Consider the following 20,644-nt stretch of genomic DNA (forward strand, 5'->3'; position numbering starts at 1 on the left):
TACTAGTCAAACGGAAGCTGCCAGATAGCTATTTCTAGTGAAACACAAACTGCCTTTTGTGTAATAACATTTTTGTTTTCTGATCTCCACCATAGAGTGAAATATAACTCCATAAACCACATATGCATCCATAATTGCTCTTCTACTTTGCATCCTCCTTGACCCTTTTTTCTAGGTATCCGTGCAATGTGCGGGTCTGTTGAACATGCTGTAGAATCAAACCTGCTCTCTGAAACATGGAAGGAATCATTTTGTTCACTTGTCATACAGAACAACTTTGATAACAGTTTTACCATTGATGAAGGAAGGCATCAAAACCCCCACTGAAGTCCTACACGTTGAGCTAAGGATCATCAGCAGGACACACACAGCACCACCCAAGACTTTATGAACATTTCTATCGACCACATGAAACAGGCTTTAATGCTCCAGAAAATTAGCATTAAAATCATATGTAATCATTCCAAATATGCTTTTTAGTCAAGTGAAAGAGCTATTAAAACTGTTTAATGAGGGAACATGAGAAATTTATGGAAACTCCCTGGGACACAGCAAGCAAATGCAGATTTTTTGGAGGATCAGGGTTCAAAGAACTTAACTGTTAGGTCAGAACCAATGGGGGCAGGAGGACAGACACACACAGTAATCAGGAGAGAGGTGATGGTGGGTACTAAAGTTGACAAGCCTCACAAACAGTGACTCCATGGGGCAGCATCCTTCAACTCCACTCCTGAGTTCTATCATTATTGCTCAAACAACCTGCAGAGGAACAGGACACAGAAAATGTGCAACTGTATGTATTTTTAGTAAGAAAATGTAATAAATTATAGTTTCACCATGGTTTTACCTTGCTCTGTATGCTCTCTGATGTAGCTTCCTGGTACTGCATGTCTTTTGTTGCAACTGTTTCACTGCCTATGTCTGCTACGGGTACCACTGTGCTTTGCTGAGGTCCTTCAACGGAAGTTTGTAGAATATCTGCTCTAGGTTTCTGGCACTCTGGTGGTCCTCCAGTAGTGCTCTCGGGAAGATCCACATGCTCAGTGACTTGGCTCTCCTCTTCTTTGATAGCCTCACACTGCTCTTGTGCTAGTAACATTTGACATTGAGAATCTGGAACAATGGCTTCCATCAGACCACTGTCCACCTTGGCAGTCGTAGCTTGTTCTGCATCCTCGCTCTTCTGCAATTCCACTGTTGCTCTCTCCTCAGTTTTTGTGTCAGAGACCTCTTGACACGGATCTTCCTTCGTTTCAGGTTCGCTTGAGTAAACTTCTACCTCATCTGTCTGACTTGAAACATCTCTGACAGACACTAGTTCAAATGGTACCCCGTCCACAGCTATTTCCGTTGCCTGGTGATCCAAACCTTGATCCTCCAACTCCACTTTTGCATCTTCCTCTTCATGTGAGTCTTCCTCCCTTGTTGTATGACTCTTGTCACATTCTGTATCTTCTTTTGCCTCATGTCTGACCTCTTCTTCGGTTAACTCTTCTTCAGCCTTCTTAGAGCCTTCAGCAACCTCTCTCACATCAACATTCTCTTCCAATAACGCTGGACCAGTTTCTACCGTCTCAGTTTCAGAAACCTCTTGTTCTTCTGTTTTGTCACCCTTAGTAATAATACTTGTTGCTAACGAATCTGTTGGGGTAATTGTAGCAACTTCTGTTTCATGGTGAACATTAGAAACAAAAAACTCCCTTTCTGTTTCTGATATGATCTCCATTGCCTCTTTAGTGCTTTCTGGAGAAATGTCTGGCCTATGTTCTTCAGCAGCTGTAGCTTGAGTCTGCAGAAAACTTTCTTCAGCTGTTTTCTCAATACTTTCACAGACGTCCTCCACAGCGGCAGTGACATTGGTCAATGCTACATCAACATCTGATTTAATAACTGCTTCCACCACTGGTGCATCACCTGCAGTATCCTTAATGTGATCTTCTTCAGATTTTTCTCTTTTTGCGGAAGACACCTCAATGACATTTGTGGACTGACCAGAAGCAAATTCATCAGCATTTGATACAACAGGACCTTCAGCTACAGGCTTAGGTGTGTCTTCTGCTACAAGGTGTACCTCAAGTGTTTCTATCTCACCTTCTCCAGAACTTACAAGAGCTTCTTTAACTGGTACAGCTTCTTGTAGATCATTTACTGCTTCACTTATTTGTTCTTTAACTTCTATTTGTGCCTGGGAAACTTCCTCGATTCCATTTTGTTCTGGAAACTTCTCTTTCTCCTCCAAGATTTGTTGTACTTGAGCTCCAGCTTCTTGGAATTGAATTTTCTGCTCTTTTATGTCTGCCTCATGGATCTCAGCTGCTACTTGAGATTTTGCTTTTGAGTCAAAACCTGTACAGATGGCAGTGACTTCTGACATTTCATGGGCTGCTAAAACTGTTTTCTCTTCTTTTGTGACTGACTCCAGTATTTGTGAAGAAACCGAAACAAGAACTACCTCTACTTTTGTATCTGCTAAAGTTACTGGTAAGACAACTGGAATCAAACTGATGCTTTCCACAGCCTCTTGGAGAACTGCCTCTGCTTGTTTTACTTCATACTCCTGAGGCACTTCTGTTGTCACATCTGGTGTTTCGTGGTCCTGAGAAAGTTCTTCAGATGGTATTTTAGCAATAGTGTCCTCGGTTACGACTTCTCCAGCTACGTCTGCTTGTTTCTGTGGAATGTCCTCATTTAATGTAATATCAACAGGTTCAAGCGCTGAAGATTCTGATACAGGTACAGCAGGAGGAGATTCTAAATCGACCAACAATGTATCACTGCCAGCTTGATCGGATGACACCTGTTCTTGTTGATCGTCAGACTTTTTCTTCTTGCTTCCAGGAATAAGCTTTTTCAAGGATACCCAAGTGGATCCACCATCTCCCCCTGTCTGTTCATGGTCTACTTCTTGTGAAATTTCAAGTTCAGGTTCTTTTATTAATTCCTGAGATTCCTCTGGCTTCTCTTCTCCACCACCAGAGCCTTTCCTGGCCCTCTTTTTGGAAGATCCCACACAAATAAGGGACTCCCAAGACACAGAAGAAGAAGCTTTCTTTTTGGGCTCTTCAGTGCTAAACTCTGCCTGTTCATCCTCAGTGGGTTTCATCTCATCTTCTTCTTCAGTGACTATGAGATTGGTAACTTCTTCTTCACTCCCAGAAGCCCTTTGCAGATTTTTCATAGGTGTAATAAGTTTTTTGAAAGAAGCCCAGTGTAGAAATGCATCTGTCTTCTTTCCCTTGTCGGCCAGAACACTGCCACCTTCATCTCCCTCAGAAACGCCTTCCATCTGAGCAGACACATCATTAAGATGTTCTTCTGAATCTTCAGGAGAAAGACTTGGTTCAGCTTCTTCCTCATCTGTCTGTTTTTTTGAAGAGAACCTCTTTCTGCAGGTCCCAGTAAAAAGTTGCTTAAGTGGAAGTTTTTGAATTTGTTTTTCAATGGAAGACAGGAGTTCGGCTTCAAATGATTTTCCTGGGAAGTCCTCTTCTGAGCTTGTTTCCTCATCATCAACATCTTCTTCATCTTCTGCATATTTAATGTGATTAGTGTCTTCTGCTGAGAGAGTATCTGCCTTCTCTTCTACAACAGTTTGATGGATTTTAACTTCATTGATGACTCCACTTTTGATCTCGTCTTCATTTAGTGTTTCCTCAGTAATTATCACTGTTTCTGGGATATGTTCTGCTTCTGTTGTTTCTGGTGTAGTAGATTCTTCTTGTTGAGGTTCCTCTGTGGCTTCTATTGTTGTTTTTTCACTCTCCTCTGTGGATAATTCTGCAATTTCCTCTGTTTCCTTGGGTTCCTCCATGGCAGTGACCTCTTCCTGTATCTCCTCCTCAATGGGCGTTGCAGAACTCTCAGTCTTTCGTAAACTGGAAAAGATTCCCTGTGTAAAGAATCTCTTCAAAGGGGACAGGGTGTCCTGTGGAGGACTGTAAGGAGACTCAGATGATATGTCTGCCTGTGATTTTTGGGGGACTTCCTCTGTAGCTTCCTGTAGGTCAACAGTATCTCCACCGTCTTTGTCAGTAGGAAGGTCTCCAGCAGGTCCACCTGGTTTTCCTCCAGCCTCAGACTCCTCTACTGGTTGTTCTTTCACATCATCCATCGTGGTTACCCCTTGAGCGTCTTCGGCCTCCTTGGAACTACTAGTTTCACCCTTGTCTTCCTTCCGCTCCTCCTGTGTCTCAGTGCTGTCACTCTGGTCTTTTTTCAATGTAAATTTCAATCCGATGGCTCGAAAAAGTTTTTTAAAACCCACTTCAGAGCTGTCAGCAGGACCCTCCTCTCTTCCTTTCTCTACTGTCAAAGTCTTGCCATCAGATGATTTTTTTTCTTCCTTCCCAACATTCACTTCTGGAACTTCTGCTCCATGAAGAACCTCTGTCAGCTCAGGGTTACCTTCCTTCTGTGACACAATTGTGTCTGTCTGGCTAACTGCAACAAAAAAATCACACATCAACATTATGTTTGCATAAAAATCACACTATAGTAGATTCATCTTGCATTCTTTGCAGATAAAATCCAACTGCAACAGTTTGATTTTATAAATAAATAATGCTAATTATTTTAATGTTCATTAGATTATGTTGCCATCACCTTCATACAACATAATGAAATTTCAGCCAGGTATTTAGATTAAGAAGGATTTCTTCATTTAGAGTTTAGCTTGGAATCTTCATTTTATGAATTCATTCAATAACACAGGTAAATGGAAAAACAAGATGTGTTTTCTCACAACTGTAACATTTTATATTCCTTTAATCCCTTTCCATTTCCTTCACTCAGCGTAAACCATAGGACAGGTATCATAATGTCTATCCTCTGTTTCAGAAACTATCAAAGGAAGCAGTATGAGTAATTTACTACTACAATTAGGAAATAAGCATAAGGCAAAAACGGTGCTTTAAGCATTACTAGAAATATGTTTGCAATGATACAACATGAAACATCCAGTAGATACAGTTATTGCAGTAGTACAGGCAGCTGTTGATACATGAAAGTAGTATTGAGTCTTATTGCATAAGTCATAATATAATGCAGATAATATAAACATTCATCACTGAATGTTAAACCCTGGAATGTCAAATTGGGCACCATCTCACAGTTCCATTAAAATTAACCTGGCCAAATATAATATTAAAAACAACATTACTTTAACAAGTAGTTTTTGCATAATTTAAGTCATAATTTTTTAAAAAACAAAAAAAAAGGTTTTCTAAGAGACAAAATTTTCTAGTTTTAGCTGCGAGCCCTTCTTTTCTTTGATTAGAAAAATATTTATGTGTCAGCAGAACTTGCAGAGTCGAAATTAATTATCCACAAAAAGAGAACTGGAAAATGAATTATCCACAAAATACAATTGTATCATCAAAATTATTTTAATTAAATGGATTTACAATACAGCCTTTCTAAGGCACATTATTGACAACACCCTTTTAATCAAAGAAAAATCTAAGACATTTATGCAGTTCAATAAAAAATCCCTACCTGTGAGAGCTATTGTTCCCAGCATCTGAAAACCGATATAAAATTTTGAAAAGAAAGTAATAGGCACAAAATAAATTTTAATAGTTTAGCACTATTAAAAGAGCTCTGCTATAATTACTAAACTATTTTTCAAACTTTATCCTTTAGACATGCACGCCAATAGTGGGTGAGGACGAGATGATGCTGAGGACCAGATGTCTTTGAGAACGCCCAAGAAGAAGAGCAGTCTGAATGTACTCTTCGGCTCACCGAGCAATAGTCATTCTCATCTGCTACTCCCTCTTCCTCCCTCTGTCCCTCCTTTCTTCTTCCTGTTGTCTCTCTGGCTGCCACTGTCCCTCTTCCCTCCCATCAGTCAGCGCTCATGAATTGCAGCTTCTCTTCTCTTATTCTTTGAGCTATGATGTAAGTCACTGGATTTCAACTGCTTATAATGTTCTCAACTTCAGATTGAATCAAAGACGTATGAATATCATTGCTTAATTTGCTTTAAATCACCAGGCTGACCAGGACCCTGTCAGGTTCATGCTTCACTTTGGCAGTTTAAACTACTATTTCTGTACAATAAATGAGGCACCTATATAAACACTCATACTGACATCTTTACAAACAATGACTGTCAGCAGGCAGCAATGACTACTGAGAATATTTCTATGAAGTAAATTAAAAATTCATATATTAAACGGTCTGCAAACACTGAATCTTTGGTGTGATTAAATATTTTTAACTGTGTCCTTGAATTTAATCCAAGTGTGAATGAACACAAATTAAAAAAAAATAATGAATGGTGAAGAAAAACAGAATCAAATAAGTCGGTAAGGCTATCTGAGCACACACAGAAAAGGACGATGCTCATATTGACTACAAGGCAGTGATTCAAATGACGGAAAAGTGACATAAGACTTCCAAAGGCCTGTCTCAGACTGGCACATTAACAATAGACTGCTCTGCTGCAGACACCGCTGTATACACAATACATACATATGGTTGCGCTAAATAAGACTTAAGCAAGTCGAATCCTAAATTTCCAGAAACCCCCTACATCACACATATTTAATTCGGTTTATCAAGTGTCTGTTAAAGTATTGAACCCGTCCAAAAGCAAAAAGATTTTTAGCGTGAATTTCAAACAACCCCTCAGACAAACCCCTTCCCTTGTCTCATTTGTATTTATTATCATGTCTATATTTGTACTGTGTGTAACACATTTATATTCATGTGTCTGAATTATGTTTACTGTGTTTTGTGGCACTAAGCCAATTTATGTTACCCCTAAACTTGCAGAAGCCATATTTCTTTTCTGCTCTTTATTGTGAAATAAAAATAAATGTGAACTTGATCAAGAAAACTCTGGTCAAGATTTAATACAATGAGTCTTATTTTTATGCAGACTATAGTGTATTCTCCAATATGTTATGTGTTATGAGTTATGCAGTGAGTGGCAGATTGATGCTGTGAGACGAGGGCAAAATAAAACATCACAGGTTCCTCTCACCATGGACCAAGGCCTTCTCCTCTGACTGGCAATCAAATTGTTCCATCCGATCATCAAGTGTCCCAACCAGACTGGTGATCTGCCCATTTTTCTGCAGGATTCCAAGGAAAAAGAACTAGTTTACAGTTTTGAAGAACACATGTAATTCTGATCAAACAGAAAATTCTAGAAGTCCATATAACATAAATAATCATTGCGTTGAGTAGTAATACAGTTCTCTGAAAATAAATCCTGTTGATTTCCTGTAGCTCTGTATTGGCCTGCAATTCAAAATAACAAACCTATTATACTGTAGTTCTGGACATGTGATGCGGGTTCTGTAATATGTAATGACCAAGCATAATCATAAATTATTCAACCTTATGGAAAAGTTTTTTTTTTTGCTTTGAAAACCTACATATAAATCATAAATCAAATACTTTCTGGACCTAAAATAACCATTGTGCTAACAATTACAAGGAACTTTTGCGAAAAAAAAAAAAAAATCTGTTTATAAAATGAAGAGCTGAAAGCAGAAGACAATGTCCTTCACATGTATGTCTATGTCTGGAACTTTGCAAAAAAACAAAAAGTGACACAAGCAGTTGCTGTTACAGATGCGACGAGTTCGTTTACATCATGGGCTCCTCGCGCAACAATGAACTGCCCACAAAGATGTCTTTGGGGGAGATGGACAAAGGCACGAATTGAACGAATGACGCCATGCAGGGGTCCTTATTGCCGTCGCATCCTGGGGACCAGTTTTCCCAGAGCCCTGAGTTGGACACTGCTGTAATTCAGCAGGCCAAGCAACTTCACATGTCATTTTAAATGGGTTCTGGACTTTCTAAGGGGCAGACCCCAGTCCTTTAGAATTGGGAACCACACATCCAGGTCAATAATTATAAACACAGGAACTCCGCAGGGCTGCGTGCTGAGCACCATGCTCTACGCACTCTTAACCCATGATTGTGTGGCCTCCCAGAACAACACCAGCATCATCAAATTTGCTGATGACACGACAGTCATTGGACTGATAACGGGAGGCGATGAGTCGGCATACACGAGGGAAGTGGCCAACCTAGTGAAGTGGTGCCACGACAACAATCTCTCCCTCAATGTCAACAAAACAAAGGAGTTGATAATAAATCCACGGAGGAGGAGGGAGCAACACTCATCACTGCATATTGGTGGAGAGGGTGAGAAGCTTCAGATTCCTGGGTGTTCACATTACTGAAGATCTCACCTTGTCTCACAACACATCACATCTGGTCAAGAAATCACACCAGCGTCTGCATTTCTTGAGAAGGCTGAGGAAATTTGGCATGCCAAGTCGAATCCTCAGAAGCTTCTATAGGTGTGCAATCGAGAGCGTCCTCACCAGCTCTACCACAGTGTGATTTGGAAACTGCACAGTACAGGATCGTAAGGCCCTACAGCGAGTGGTGAAAGCTGCTCAAACCATCTCTGGAACGTCCTTACCATCACTGGAGGGCCTATACCAGGCCAGAACATTCAGGAGAGCCATTAACATCATCAAGGGACAACAGTCATCCCCAGCACAGCCTTTTCAGACCCTTACCATCAGGCAGATGCTACAGGAGTGCTAAAGCCAGAACCTCAAGGCTGAAAAACAGTTTTTACCCACAGGCCATCAGGCTTGTGAACGAAACCCATCCACTGCCTCTCCACCCATCACGGCAGACACAGTTCACCCTCTGAGCCTGAGAGGTATCAATTACCCCCCATCCCTCCCACACACACACATACACATCCACAACGCCAATAACATCAGAGACCACAGACTACCTCCGCATACCTTGCGTACACAAATACACACCCTCTCTCAACTGCGAATAGACCCGCTCTGCCTCTGCAGGACTTTGCACATGTACGACTTCCATGTTTACATTGCGCACTGCATACTGTATATACACATATAACCTCGTTTCTTGAATGGTCATTTTTGTAAATTTGTGATTTACGCCTTGTGTTTTCCTTGTGTTTTTCTTGTGTTTTCCTTTCCATATGTCCTTATAATTTATGTCATAGGCTTCTGAGAGGATTCACAGAGTAAGAATCTCATTGTGTAATGAACTGTTTACTGTACACATGACAATAAACTCTTGATCTTGAACTTGAAATGCTTTACTGTATGTCAGCTCACTATGATGTGTTCCCCCGTGGCTAGAATCCTTTGTGGCGAGGCTGCAAAATAAGGGTAGACACAGGTAAACACACAAACCTTAATAGTCTGATACCTGGTGGCAGTAGGTAATGTATCCCACCACCTACTCTACCCTTCATCAAGGTAGTATTTTATATTTTTCACCATATGGTATTCATTTGTCTTCTACTCTTTTACCCCCTTGTATCCTAGTGAACAGCTGTCAAAATTTCTAGAATGAAAGCACCTCTGTAACCAGAAAATTCTACTTACTGAGTAAATAGCATCCAATAGCTTGCAAGAAACCATAAAACATGTAAAATTAAAAACTAAAGTGTAAAAAAAAAAACTAAAAATTAAACTATAAAATGACTACAGTCATAGTTGACCGTTTGTATTAATACCTGACCCGGTTTTAAATAATAAGATAACCCTTTTTTTAAAGAAAGGAAGATACTACAGCAGAACTTTTATTAGGACTGATATTCCTTTAATGCAAGAGCTTGCAGTTTGTCATCTCTGACAAGTAACAGAGAACAGGATCGGTATTGCTGTCGAGGTCCTGTTTTCAGATTTTCGGTCCCTTCACTCTTGCAGTGATTTTAAAGCACTAGTGCCAGGCCACCGACCTCCACCTTCCATGAAACAGAGTACAGACCATCAATTTACACTCTCTTACAAAGCTGGGATCTGTTTGTCTTGACTCATCCCTGTTCTTCATCTGCCAGACACACGCTGTGACTTCCTGATCACGGGCATCTTCAACACATCACAGTTGTTTCACTGAATTAATTTTGGGGGAAAAAATGCCCATTGTTTCTTTGTACACAAGTAAACATTGCAGTCATGCAGCCTCTGACAGAGCAGGGACTGTGTGTACATGTACTGTTCCTTTACCCCTTGTCTCTTCATTCTGACTCTCATGTCACTGATTTATTCCACATAGCTGAATTATTTTCCTAATATCAGTATGTCAAGATAAAACATGTTTTGGGCACGCGTATTGAATATCTCCAGTTTGTACTTTTCTACAGCACAAAAGCGTCCTGTTACACTTGTAATAGTGATGACATCATAACATTTACATTTATTCATTTAGTAGACGCTCTTCTCCAAAGCAATGTACATCTCATAGAAAATACATTATGTGCATTATATTAGCAGAAAGAGAGACTTAGATGCAGACGTGTAATTCTTAAGTACAGTTAGTTTGTTTCTTTCCACCATATGAATCAATGTTCATCACACAAGTAGCTGCATAAAACTTTATCAGAATATTGACAATTCCTGATCACCTTCCTAATATATATTTTTTGGAAATACATATTAACACATTAAATCATGATGTAATACTGTACTGGAGAATTACTAGAATGACATAAATTTAAAAATAAAAAATAGATAGATAGATAGATAGATGTTTGTAAAAATCACTGCTCTGTCTTATGATTTAATGGAGAAATAACTTTAAAATTACCAAGCAAGTATTTAATGAAGTCCTGATGAATATGGTACAGTGACTCTGTGCCAACTTGACTCCATCAAAAAATTAACCCACTGTTGGTGGGGTAATTTTTACTATGTCAAATGAGGGTAAGTGCCATGATAGAGGGCAATGCAGCAGAAACACTGCATTACATTCTGTTAGTGAACATCAGCAAAACTGCAGAGTGGCAGTAGTGAATGGAGTACATACAAGAGTACTGGGGTAGAGAGTAAAGACTGGGAAGGTTTTTTTTTTTTTTTTTTGCACTGGCGATGCACCCCCCCCATCCCCCTTACCCCTCATCACTTTACTTACAGTAGAGATATAACAAAATGTAAAGCGGAAATGCAAATCTCAAAGAGGTTTTATATATATAGTGCAAAAGTGTTTGGCACTTAGATATTTCACAAAATATTTGTTTTAGACAGTTATTTAATATCTTCTGCATTAGTGTCAATGGTAAAGAGCATATTTTAGATTTCCAAGCATTCCTTTTGCAAAAAGTTCTAGTATTACAGTAAGGGTTTTGTATGTAATTCCAGAAAGATAGTATATATATACACATACATACATACACACACACACACACTGTCTGAGACCCCGCTTGTTCTGAGGGGGATTGTGGCGAACCGGAGTCTAACCCATCAACACAAGGCACAAGGCTGGAGGGAGAGAGGACACACCCAGGACGGGACGTCAGTCCATCGCAAGGCACCCCAAGAAGGACTCGAACCCAAGACCCACCAGAGAGCAGGACCCGGCCAAGCCCGCCGCGACCCCGCTAGGGACAAGCGGTTGTTCACAGATGGTTACTAAGCTTTGTAGGAAGTTTATTAATAAGAGTATTATTTTTGGAAACATTCTTTACAGCTTTTTTCCCAACCAAGTACCTAAAACTTTTGCATTCATTGTATATATAAATATTTTAAATAATTTAATGAACCACTGTAATCGAGTGAGAGACGCGGCTCTCCGGGGGTCTTAGGGTCTTACCTGGGGGTCCGCTGTGCGCACATCGCGCGCGCCTCCCCGTCGCTCCGCACTCCGCACCTCCGCTGAATTTGACGCCCCCATGGATAAAATTACAAAAGCCTGCGCTATCTGCAAATGAAAAAACCAAAAAGAAAAAAACACTCAACAACTCCAGTGAACGTGTTCCACAACTTAGCACATGATCAAACCCGCTCCGAGGCGCTCGCGCGCCCCTCCGCGCGCTACGGACCGCACTCTCGCGCTGAGGGACCAGAGGTGCAGCTGGACAGATGTTACGTAAAGGCGGCAGGCGCTCGGAGACCGTGAAGTGTACCTTGCTTTCCGGAGGGGGTGTGTACTGGGGGGGAGGGAAGGGGGGGTGGACTCCAGAACGAGTCCATCTACAGATTATTTACTGAAATTGGGGGAATTTACCTGGCAAACACCCCTCTTTACTCCATCAGGGACAGGGTATGTTATGTGGATTTATTACACTGCTATGCAATATAGATGGGTAAATCATTGTAAAATTGCTTATCTTACGTTGTAAGCTGTCTTGAAGGACAATAATATAATTTAACAATGCAGTTGGCACATTTTTTCTGAAGCAGATTGCAGTAATTTAAAGATTTGTACAAGTGTGTAATTTTTATTGTATTGATTCAGTGTAATACAGAAGAAGCAAGGATTCAGTCCTTGGCAGCAGCAGTAACCGCTGCACCACCTGCTATCCCTAAGTTTATTGACCATAACTTGATTATAAGTTTAGTGTTTAATGTGTTTGAATTTATCTTTTTCAGCTAATCTGCGGTTCTTCTGAGTCTTAATAAAGAGCCACAACAAAGCCCAAAAGTTTTTATTGGAGCTCTGAACAATCTAACCACAATCTAACCTGTTAACCATCACAGACATATGGGCTGCACGTGTCTTCACTGTCTTTTATACTTCCCAAAGCTCTCTTATCTACTTGCCCCCACAACAAAGAGTGGAATTTACCAGAAGTGCTTTCTTTCTAGAAATTTCCACAGCAGACAAGTAAGGTATTATTATTATTATTATTATTATTATTATAAGTCAATTCCTGATACTTTCCCCATGCTGTGTGGAGGTATTGTGAGGTAAGGGGGTACTGTAATAAATCCACATAACATACCCTGTCCCTGATGGAGTAAAGAGGCGTGTTTACCAGGTAAATTCCCCCAATTTCAGTAAATAATCTGTAAGCAGGGTGTACTTCATGAGTTTAGAAGAAGTACCTTGATCAAGGGTACTATTACAAGAGTGGGCGTTGAACCTGGAACCAGATTTCAAGATAATATTCCATAAAATGTGACACAATCTGCTGCCTTTGAACTGTTGGAGAAAACCAGAGCACCCAGAGGAAACCCACACAGACATGACTAGAAGATGCAAATTCCACACAGACTGAATGGGGATTGAACCCACATTCTCTCGTACCACCCAGGCACTGTGAAGCAGCTGCACTGCTGCGCCACCCTCGAAAGTGAACACGCTTTTGAAAATATGAATTAGACAGGATTTTGTGGACTTCTATATTCAGTACACTAAAAAAATAACGTGGTAAACAGGAATTTATAAATCTGCAAGACCTGTCAAAGATCAAAGGGTCAGGTTCAAAGGTAATGGTAGATTGCTGATGCTCGTCCTCTTTTGCAGAGAACAAATCATATTAAAAAATCAGTTACCCATATACCCTTTAAAAAAATCATACTTGAGCTCTGCTGACATGATTATCACCAGACTTATTTGATTTTGTAAATGTTCTGTGTGTCAGAAAAGGTGTACTTTATATCACTCAGTAAATGACTGTTTTATGCTTGCTGGTTGATTCTTTCAAAGTGTAGCGTAAGAAACATAAACACGACAGAAGAAAATAATCTTTCATTGATCCTTATTTTAAAGACGTTGCTTCTTTGGGACATCACAAGAACGTCTTTCATATTTCAGTGAAGCCAGACATGATGTGTTATAATCGTTAGGGCATGATGTCTGTGTGCTTTAGATAGACCATGTTCTGTTTACGGATCTTCTGCTTTATTACATAAAACACCACATCTATCTACATTCTCACATCTGTGTGGAGTTGTGAAGCTGAAGAAACAAAAGATTACGGCAACTATGTCTGCTCCACCCGATTACATTTCTGCCACCTTCAGATCAAGCTCTCTAAAACAGAGATCCTTCACCTCCCAGCTGGTCCATCTTCCTGTCAAGAACTCTATCAAGCTGGACAACTTGCTCATTTACCAACCTCATCGGCTAAGAGCTTGGGAGAACTCAAATCTGCCTTTCTCTCAACATATCAAAACCACAACATGGACCTGCAGATTCATCCTGCACAGTATCCACAGAATCTGCCCCATCTCACAACCTCTACGCAACTCCTGGTCCAGGCTGTGGTGATATCCCTCGTAGACTACTGCAACTCTCCAGTCTGCCCTTCCAACCTCTGCCATCAGACTTCTACATCTGATACAGAACGATGCTGGACGAGTCGTGTTTTACCTGCCAAAGCGTTCCCACGTATCTCCCCTCCTCATCCCTCTTCATTGGCTTCCATCAGCTGCCCGGATCAAATTCAACGCCCTGGCTACGGCCTACAAAGCCATCAATGGATCTGCTCCCCAATATCTACAAGATCTGATCGCTTGCTACACCCCAAGCAGACTGCTACGCTCCTCCACCTCTGCCAGCCTGGTGGTCCTACGCACAAAAGTCCAAAATCAAAAGCACAAAGGAATTTGGTTCTGGCTCCGATGTGGTAGAATGACCATCCCACCTCACTCAGAACTGCTGAATCTCTCTCTACATCAAAAAATTGTCTCAAAACTCACCTCTTTTCGATTCACTCCCCCCCAATCTTGTAAGTGTTTGATAAAAGCGTGTTGGTTACATTTAATAATTTTTTTAATGACAATTTCTTTAATAATAGAAAATCCTCTTTACAGCTACTTGTCTGATGTATATTGGTTTATGTGATGGAATGTGACAAATTGACTGTACTCAAGAATCACATCTGCATCCAGATCTCTCCTCCTGTTGATATGATGCACTCTTTATATTGTTCCCTGAGATGTACGTCACTTTTTAGAAAAAACGTCTGCAAAATGAACAAATGCAAATGTAAATGTTTGCTGAGAACGTACTGAACCTGTTAACAGTGACTTGAAAGAAATAATTCTATCGTCAATAGATATGTTTTATCAGCCAGATACTATCCGCTCCTCTCATCAGCTGGGTGTTATTCATTCATCCAATCATTCATTCATCCATTCTTCCATTCATCCAGTCATGCAGAAGTCCTTTTTGACCCCCCCAACCCACTACGCAGGAACAACATGGTTTTTAATAGAAGTGAAACATAAGGGAGTCATTATGCTGAGAAACAGAGGCATTGAAGAACTTTATCAAAAAATGAAATTACTGTTACAGGAAGAGATTTTAGAATATTTGTATTAAAAACAAACCTGACTGATCAGTGACAATGTCAACCCATAAAGATCCTATCAGCGCATAGAAGGTCCGTAGGAGGGCAGATAATAACTGAAAAATAGAGCAAATTAAAGTCAACTGACTGGTCAAATGTTATTCCAAAGTGAACTGAGCCGTCCAAATGAAATTTGAAGATTAAACAAGAACATGTGAACTGAGCATCACATGTATGGTAAACAACCCAAGTCGGTACATTTTTAAATTACTTATGGTCAGTGTTTCAAATTGTATAACAGTGCGTATTTACGCAACAAGTAATTTATGAAATGACTTGTGATATTAAAGCAATGTTTCATAAAATGTCATTCTGTAAGTAACAATTTGTTATTTTGGAGAAATTTGCCCACAAAATAATAATAGCTGTGCTTCTGAGCAAACTAAGCAATGTTTTGATAATATAAAATTTCTTAATTTTTGTATTCTGGAGATAAAGTGTACTTGAGTTGTTTTATGGCCTATTCACTTTGTAACAACACACACACACTGGTTGAACTGCTTGTCCCATTTGGGGTCAGGGGGAGCTGGAGCCTAACCCAGCAACACAGAGTGTAGGGCTGGAGGAGGAGGGGACACACCCAGGACAGGGTGCCAGTCTGTCGCAAGGCACCCCAAGCAAGACTTGAACCCCAGACCCACCGGAGAGCAAGACCTGGTCCAACCCACTGTGCCACTGCGCCCCCTCTACTTTGTAATATGTACTGTAAAAATAATTGAGGCAAAGCTCTAGAATGAATTCAAATTTATTTATTTAGCAGACACTTTTCTCCAAAGCAATCTCCAATGAACTCACACACACCTTATTCACCATGGTGACTTACACTGCTAGATACACTACTTACACTGGGTCACTCATCCATACATCAGTGGAACACACACACTCTCTCTCTGTCACTCACACACTGTGGGGCAACCTGAACAGCATGTCTTTGGACTGTGGGAGGAAAGCCACGCAGGCATGGGGAGGACATACAAAATCCACAAAGACTGAGTGGGGATCGAACCCATGTCCTATCGCACCACCCAGGTGCTGTGAGACAGCAACATTACTCGCTGTGCAGAGATTGAGAGATTCCATTATTGGTAGAACACTAACTACTTTGTAACAACCTCCTTTTACTAGATGAGCATAACTAAAATGATTTATATATTTTAGCAAGATAGAAATTTTCTAAAGGTAATTTAATATTCATATTACAGAGCTAATAAATTTCGTTCACAATCTTGCAACAAATTTTTCAGTTATTACAGACCTTGTTAATCTATTTAGTGGTGCTGAGAGACATATTTAAGTATATTCATCACAGATACAAAAGACAAAGCCATGAAGTGCAATCTTTTGTATTGGGAGAAGGAAAAAGGTTCTGATGGCACTAAAAATAATGGCAATCCAAAAAGAAAAAGAAAATCTTTTTCTCATAGGATGCGCACGTTGTGCTTTTAGGACTCTTATATTTGTTTTTCTAGTTTTTTTTTTTACAGCACTGATGATGCATCCAGGTAAAAAAATAAAAAAAGCAAAGGAACTGGTTGTAGCCGGAGCCATACCTGGCCATAGCAATAGAAGACACTTAAAAATATAAAATATAGTCATGAGGGAGGATAAATCTTGACTTTATGAGACGTCTCATGCAACAAACCGCGTGTGAATTGAATAAACTCTTGAAAGGCTGGCGTCCTGTGCTAACAAGATCTTTTCATTAATGTTAGATTTTAGACTCTGTAACTGGAACCAGCTGATGTTTTCATCCTATTTTGTCTCAGGGTCCAAAATCTGCCGAGGGATGGTACGGAATATAAAGTATTTTGGGATGATAGAAACCCCCTATACATCCATCCATCCATCCATCCATCCATTTTCTTGCCCGCTTGTCCGTCTAGGGTCGCGATGGCAACAGGGAGAGCCGAGAGGCCCAGCCGCCCCAGCCCCCCGTAACTTTCTCCAGCTCAGACCGGGGATCCCCAGCCGTTCCCAGACCAACCGGGAGATATAATCCCTCCAGCGTGTCCTAGGCCGACCTCGGGGCCTCGTCCCCCCATAGGGCCTAACGCATCAGTGTGTATAACCTCACCTATAATAAGTACACACCTATACCCTAACTTATAACACATGCAAACATTTAAACTTCATTATAATATGGCAAATGATGAAACAGGGTGGCACAGTGGCGCAGTGGGTAGCACCGCTGCTTCATGGAGTCTGGGTTCGAATCCAGCTCAGTCTGTGGTAGAGTCTGCACGTTCTCCTTGCATCTGTGATGGTTTCCTCTGGGTGTTCTGCTTTTCCCACACTCCAAAGACATGTGCTTCAGAGTGATTGGTGCCTCTAAATTGCCCAGTGTGTGTGGGTGTGTGTGGCTACCCTGCAGTGGACCAGTATTGGGTCCAGGGTGTACCCTACTTGACCTTGCGCCCTTTACCTCTAGGATAGACTATAGGACACTTGCAGCCCTGACTTGGACAAGTAGTTAAGGAAAGTTTTCTGATCATTTTTTTGCTAAAAGACAAACATGACCATACAATTTTACCCACAAATACTGCAGATTACTGTTCTGTTCTTGTGTGTTTAAGAAAGATTTAATGTCCTTATGTCTCTCTCTCTCTCTCTTTCACACACACACACACACACACACACACACACACACACACACACACACACACACACACACACAGAGAGGACTGGACAAATTGAATAAGTGAACAGTAGGTGGCGCTCAATGCATGTCTGTTACACTCAGGTTCCACCTTTTCTGGGTAACAGATGAATAATTTTACTGTCTTCATGAAAATAAGACCTGAAACAAATGAAGAATCAACTAAATGCTGTTAATGTCTTTTGTGGATAATTGGCTGGCACAAATGTGTCCTCAGGATTAGCTCTTACAAATGACATTTTTCCAGATGTTTATTAGAATTATTTCTATCAGCATGTATTTGTATCCCTGTCCTCGTACAGAATTACTGATTTTTAAATTTAAATCATTTTTAAAATGAATTTTAAATTGAACATGCTTGCAGTACACCTGTCAGTGCCTCATACTGTACTCTCATACAAGGTATGAGAGTGGACTGGATGGATGGATGGACGGACGGATGGATGGATGGATGGATGGATGGATGGATGGATTGTTGTAAATGTGTCATTGCTCAGTTCACACATTTATCCAAAGGGGCTCACAGCTGTTGTAAATGGGTATTTTCAGTGGAGTGAAAAAGAGTAAAACTACAGCAGTGGCATAAGTGAGACTTAAACCTGCAGCCTGCAGGGTGGCACAACCAGTTATTAGGTTTAAGGGACAATTACTTTTTCACATAGGGCCAGGTAGGTTTGGACAGCTTTTTTCCTTTAATAAATGAAATCATCATTTAAAAACTGCATTTTGTATTTACTCGGGTCATCTTTGTGTAATACTAAAATTTGTTTGAGGATCTCAATCATTTAACTGTGACAAATATGCAAAAAAAAAAAAAACCCAAAAAATCAGGGAGGGGGGCAAATACTTTTTCACAGCACTGTATGTCCTTAACCACTACAGCTCCTACTGGTGGGAAACCAGGTTGGTGGTCCAGGATGATCAGCAGTGCCCACCTCAAGCCACAATACAGCAGTAAAGCTAAAGAGTGTACAAATGCTAAACCTATGATGTACTATTACTGCGGTGACCATAACATAAGTGAGTAAACTTCATGCCGTATGAATCCTATCCCTACTACATGACAAACATTCCTGCTCCCTGAGCGCTTTACAAGCGCTGTCTTTACTTATCTTCATATAGATAGATATATAGATAAGTGTATTTATGTGTCAATCTTTACGTGTCTTGCAGAGATCTGTAAGTGTACATTCTTTGCATATGTACATATATACAATATATAAAGATATACGGTACTGTTCAAAAGTTTTAGGTACTTGGTTGGGAAAAAAGCTGTAAAATGAGAATGTTTCCAAAATGAATGCTCTTAATTAGTAAACTTCCTTCAAAGCTTAGTAACCATCCATTGTCAACAACCGCTTGTCCCGAGCGGGGTCACGGCGGCTTGGCCGGGTTCCGCTCATTGGCAGGTCTAGGGTTCAAGTCCTGCTTGGGGTGCTTTGTGATGGACTGGCGTCCCGTCCTGGGTGTATCCCTCCCCCTCCAGCCTTGTGCCTTGTGTTGCTGGGTTAGGTTCCGGTTCACCGTGACCCTGCTTGGGACATGGGGTCTCAGACAGTGTGTGTGTACCATCTTTCCAGAAATACATACAAAACCCTTACTGTAATACTGTAACTTTTGCAAAAGGAACGCTTGGAAATCTATGCTCTTTCCCATTGACACGAATGCAGAAGACATTAAATAACCGTCTAAAACAAGTATTTTTGTGAAACATCTAAGTGCCTAAGACTTTTGTACAGTACTGTACATATGCAACCGCAAGGCTGGTGGGGGGAGCATGCCTTGGAGGGGACATGTACCGTATGTGAGTGTATTTGCCTTTATACATATGCAGGGATACATACTGTATATGAATTATATGTATCACTGTCTGGGTGTGTGTGGCTAAAGCAGCTCAGGATAAAAATACCCAGCTGTTGTGTTTGTGTTATTGGTCTTGAAGTAGTAAATCCAGCAGAAGTGGGTGAACAGTGGAGTAGTTGGAACGACTCCCAGTGTTTCTGTGAGTTCTCCTCTGGCCGTTCCGGTTTACTTCCACGTTTCAAAGATACACAGTGTTTGGGTTCCCTGAGTCTAAATTGCCCTAAGGGCTATTGTGCGCTTTCGTGTGTTCGGCTGTGTGTGTGTCTGTGTGTGTCAGTGTCCTGCGCTTCACTGCCATCCTGTCCAGTATTAACTTTGCCGTATGGCTGAAAGAAACCGCTCTGGGTCCCTGCTGTGATAATTTCATAAGTGTGTCCCAAAAATGGACAGCTGAACAGTTTTGCTGGAAAATTTAATTGCGCATGTCTGAAGGTGACATAAACTGGAAACAAATTCACGCTGAAAGAGGTACAAGAGAAAACACCTTAAATATAGACTGAGCTTTGTCTTGAATAGTATTGCAGAGTCCAAGCCATGCATTCATTGGAGAAAACCGTCTGCTGAACAAACAAATTATATTATAATATATATTATAATATTTTATATTATCATATATATCTATCATCTATTTATCATCTATTTATCATATATATCACATATACAGTATATATCATAATATCTTATATATTATCATATTATAATTTTCTGGCCTAGAGGCCTTATTTACACCTACAATTATGGCGCTGCAATCAGAACAGTTCATTACACTGTAAACTGACTTCTCTTTTTTTAGGTTTTACGTGCATGTATGAGGACGGATGACTTATGCAAAGTAGAAAATAACGGTTCCTGTGTTTGCTGATATATTATTTCAAAATTTTGTACGGTCTTTGTGACCAGCACTTCAGCTGGACTCAGCGTAGGTGTGTAATATCGGCTTCTCATCCATCTGAAATAATATCACAGAAGGCACTAGAGGTTAAGGCACATGCCATTTTATATATATTTTTGTTTTGTTTGAATTA

The 20,644-nt window shown here is 40.5% G+C and overlaps 1 protein-coding gene across 1 annotated transcript; it reads right to left on the bottom strand.

Moving 5' to 3' along the window:
* Positions 1-519: 519 nt before the first annotated feature.
* On the bottom strand, positions 520-11,865 carry LOC108921133 (A-kinase anchor protein 12-like). Its single transcript, XM_018730450.2, has 4 exons — positions 11,614-11,865; positions 6,989-7,079; positions 848-4,440; positions 520-759 (listed from the first exon to the last, which is right to left on the bottom strand). The coding sequence occupies exons 1-4, from the start codon at positions 11,692-11,694 to the stop codon at positions 751-753; spliced, it is 3,774 nt and encodes a 1,257-aa protein (XP_018585966.2). The 5' UTR covers positions 11,695-11,865; the 3' UTR covers positions 520-750.
* Positions 11,866-20,644: the final 8,779 nt, after the last annotated feature.

Source organism: Scleropages formosus, chromosome 15, assembly GCF_900964775.1.
Source record: "Scleropages formosus chromosome 15, fSclFor1.1, whole genome shotgun sequence".
Lineage (NCBI taxonomy): Eukaryota > Metazoa > Chordata > Actinopteri > Osteoglossiformes > Osteoglossidae > Scleropages > Scleropages formosus.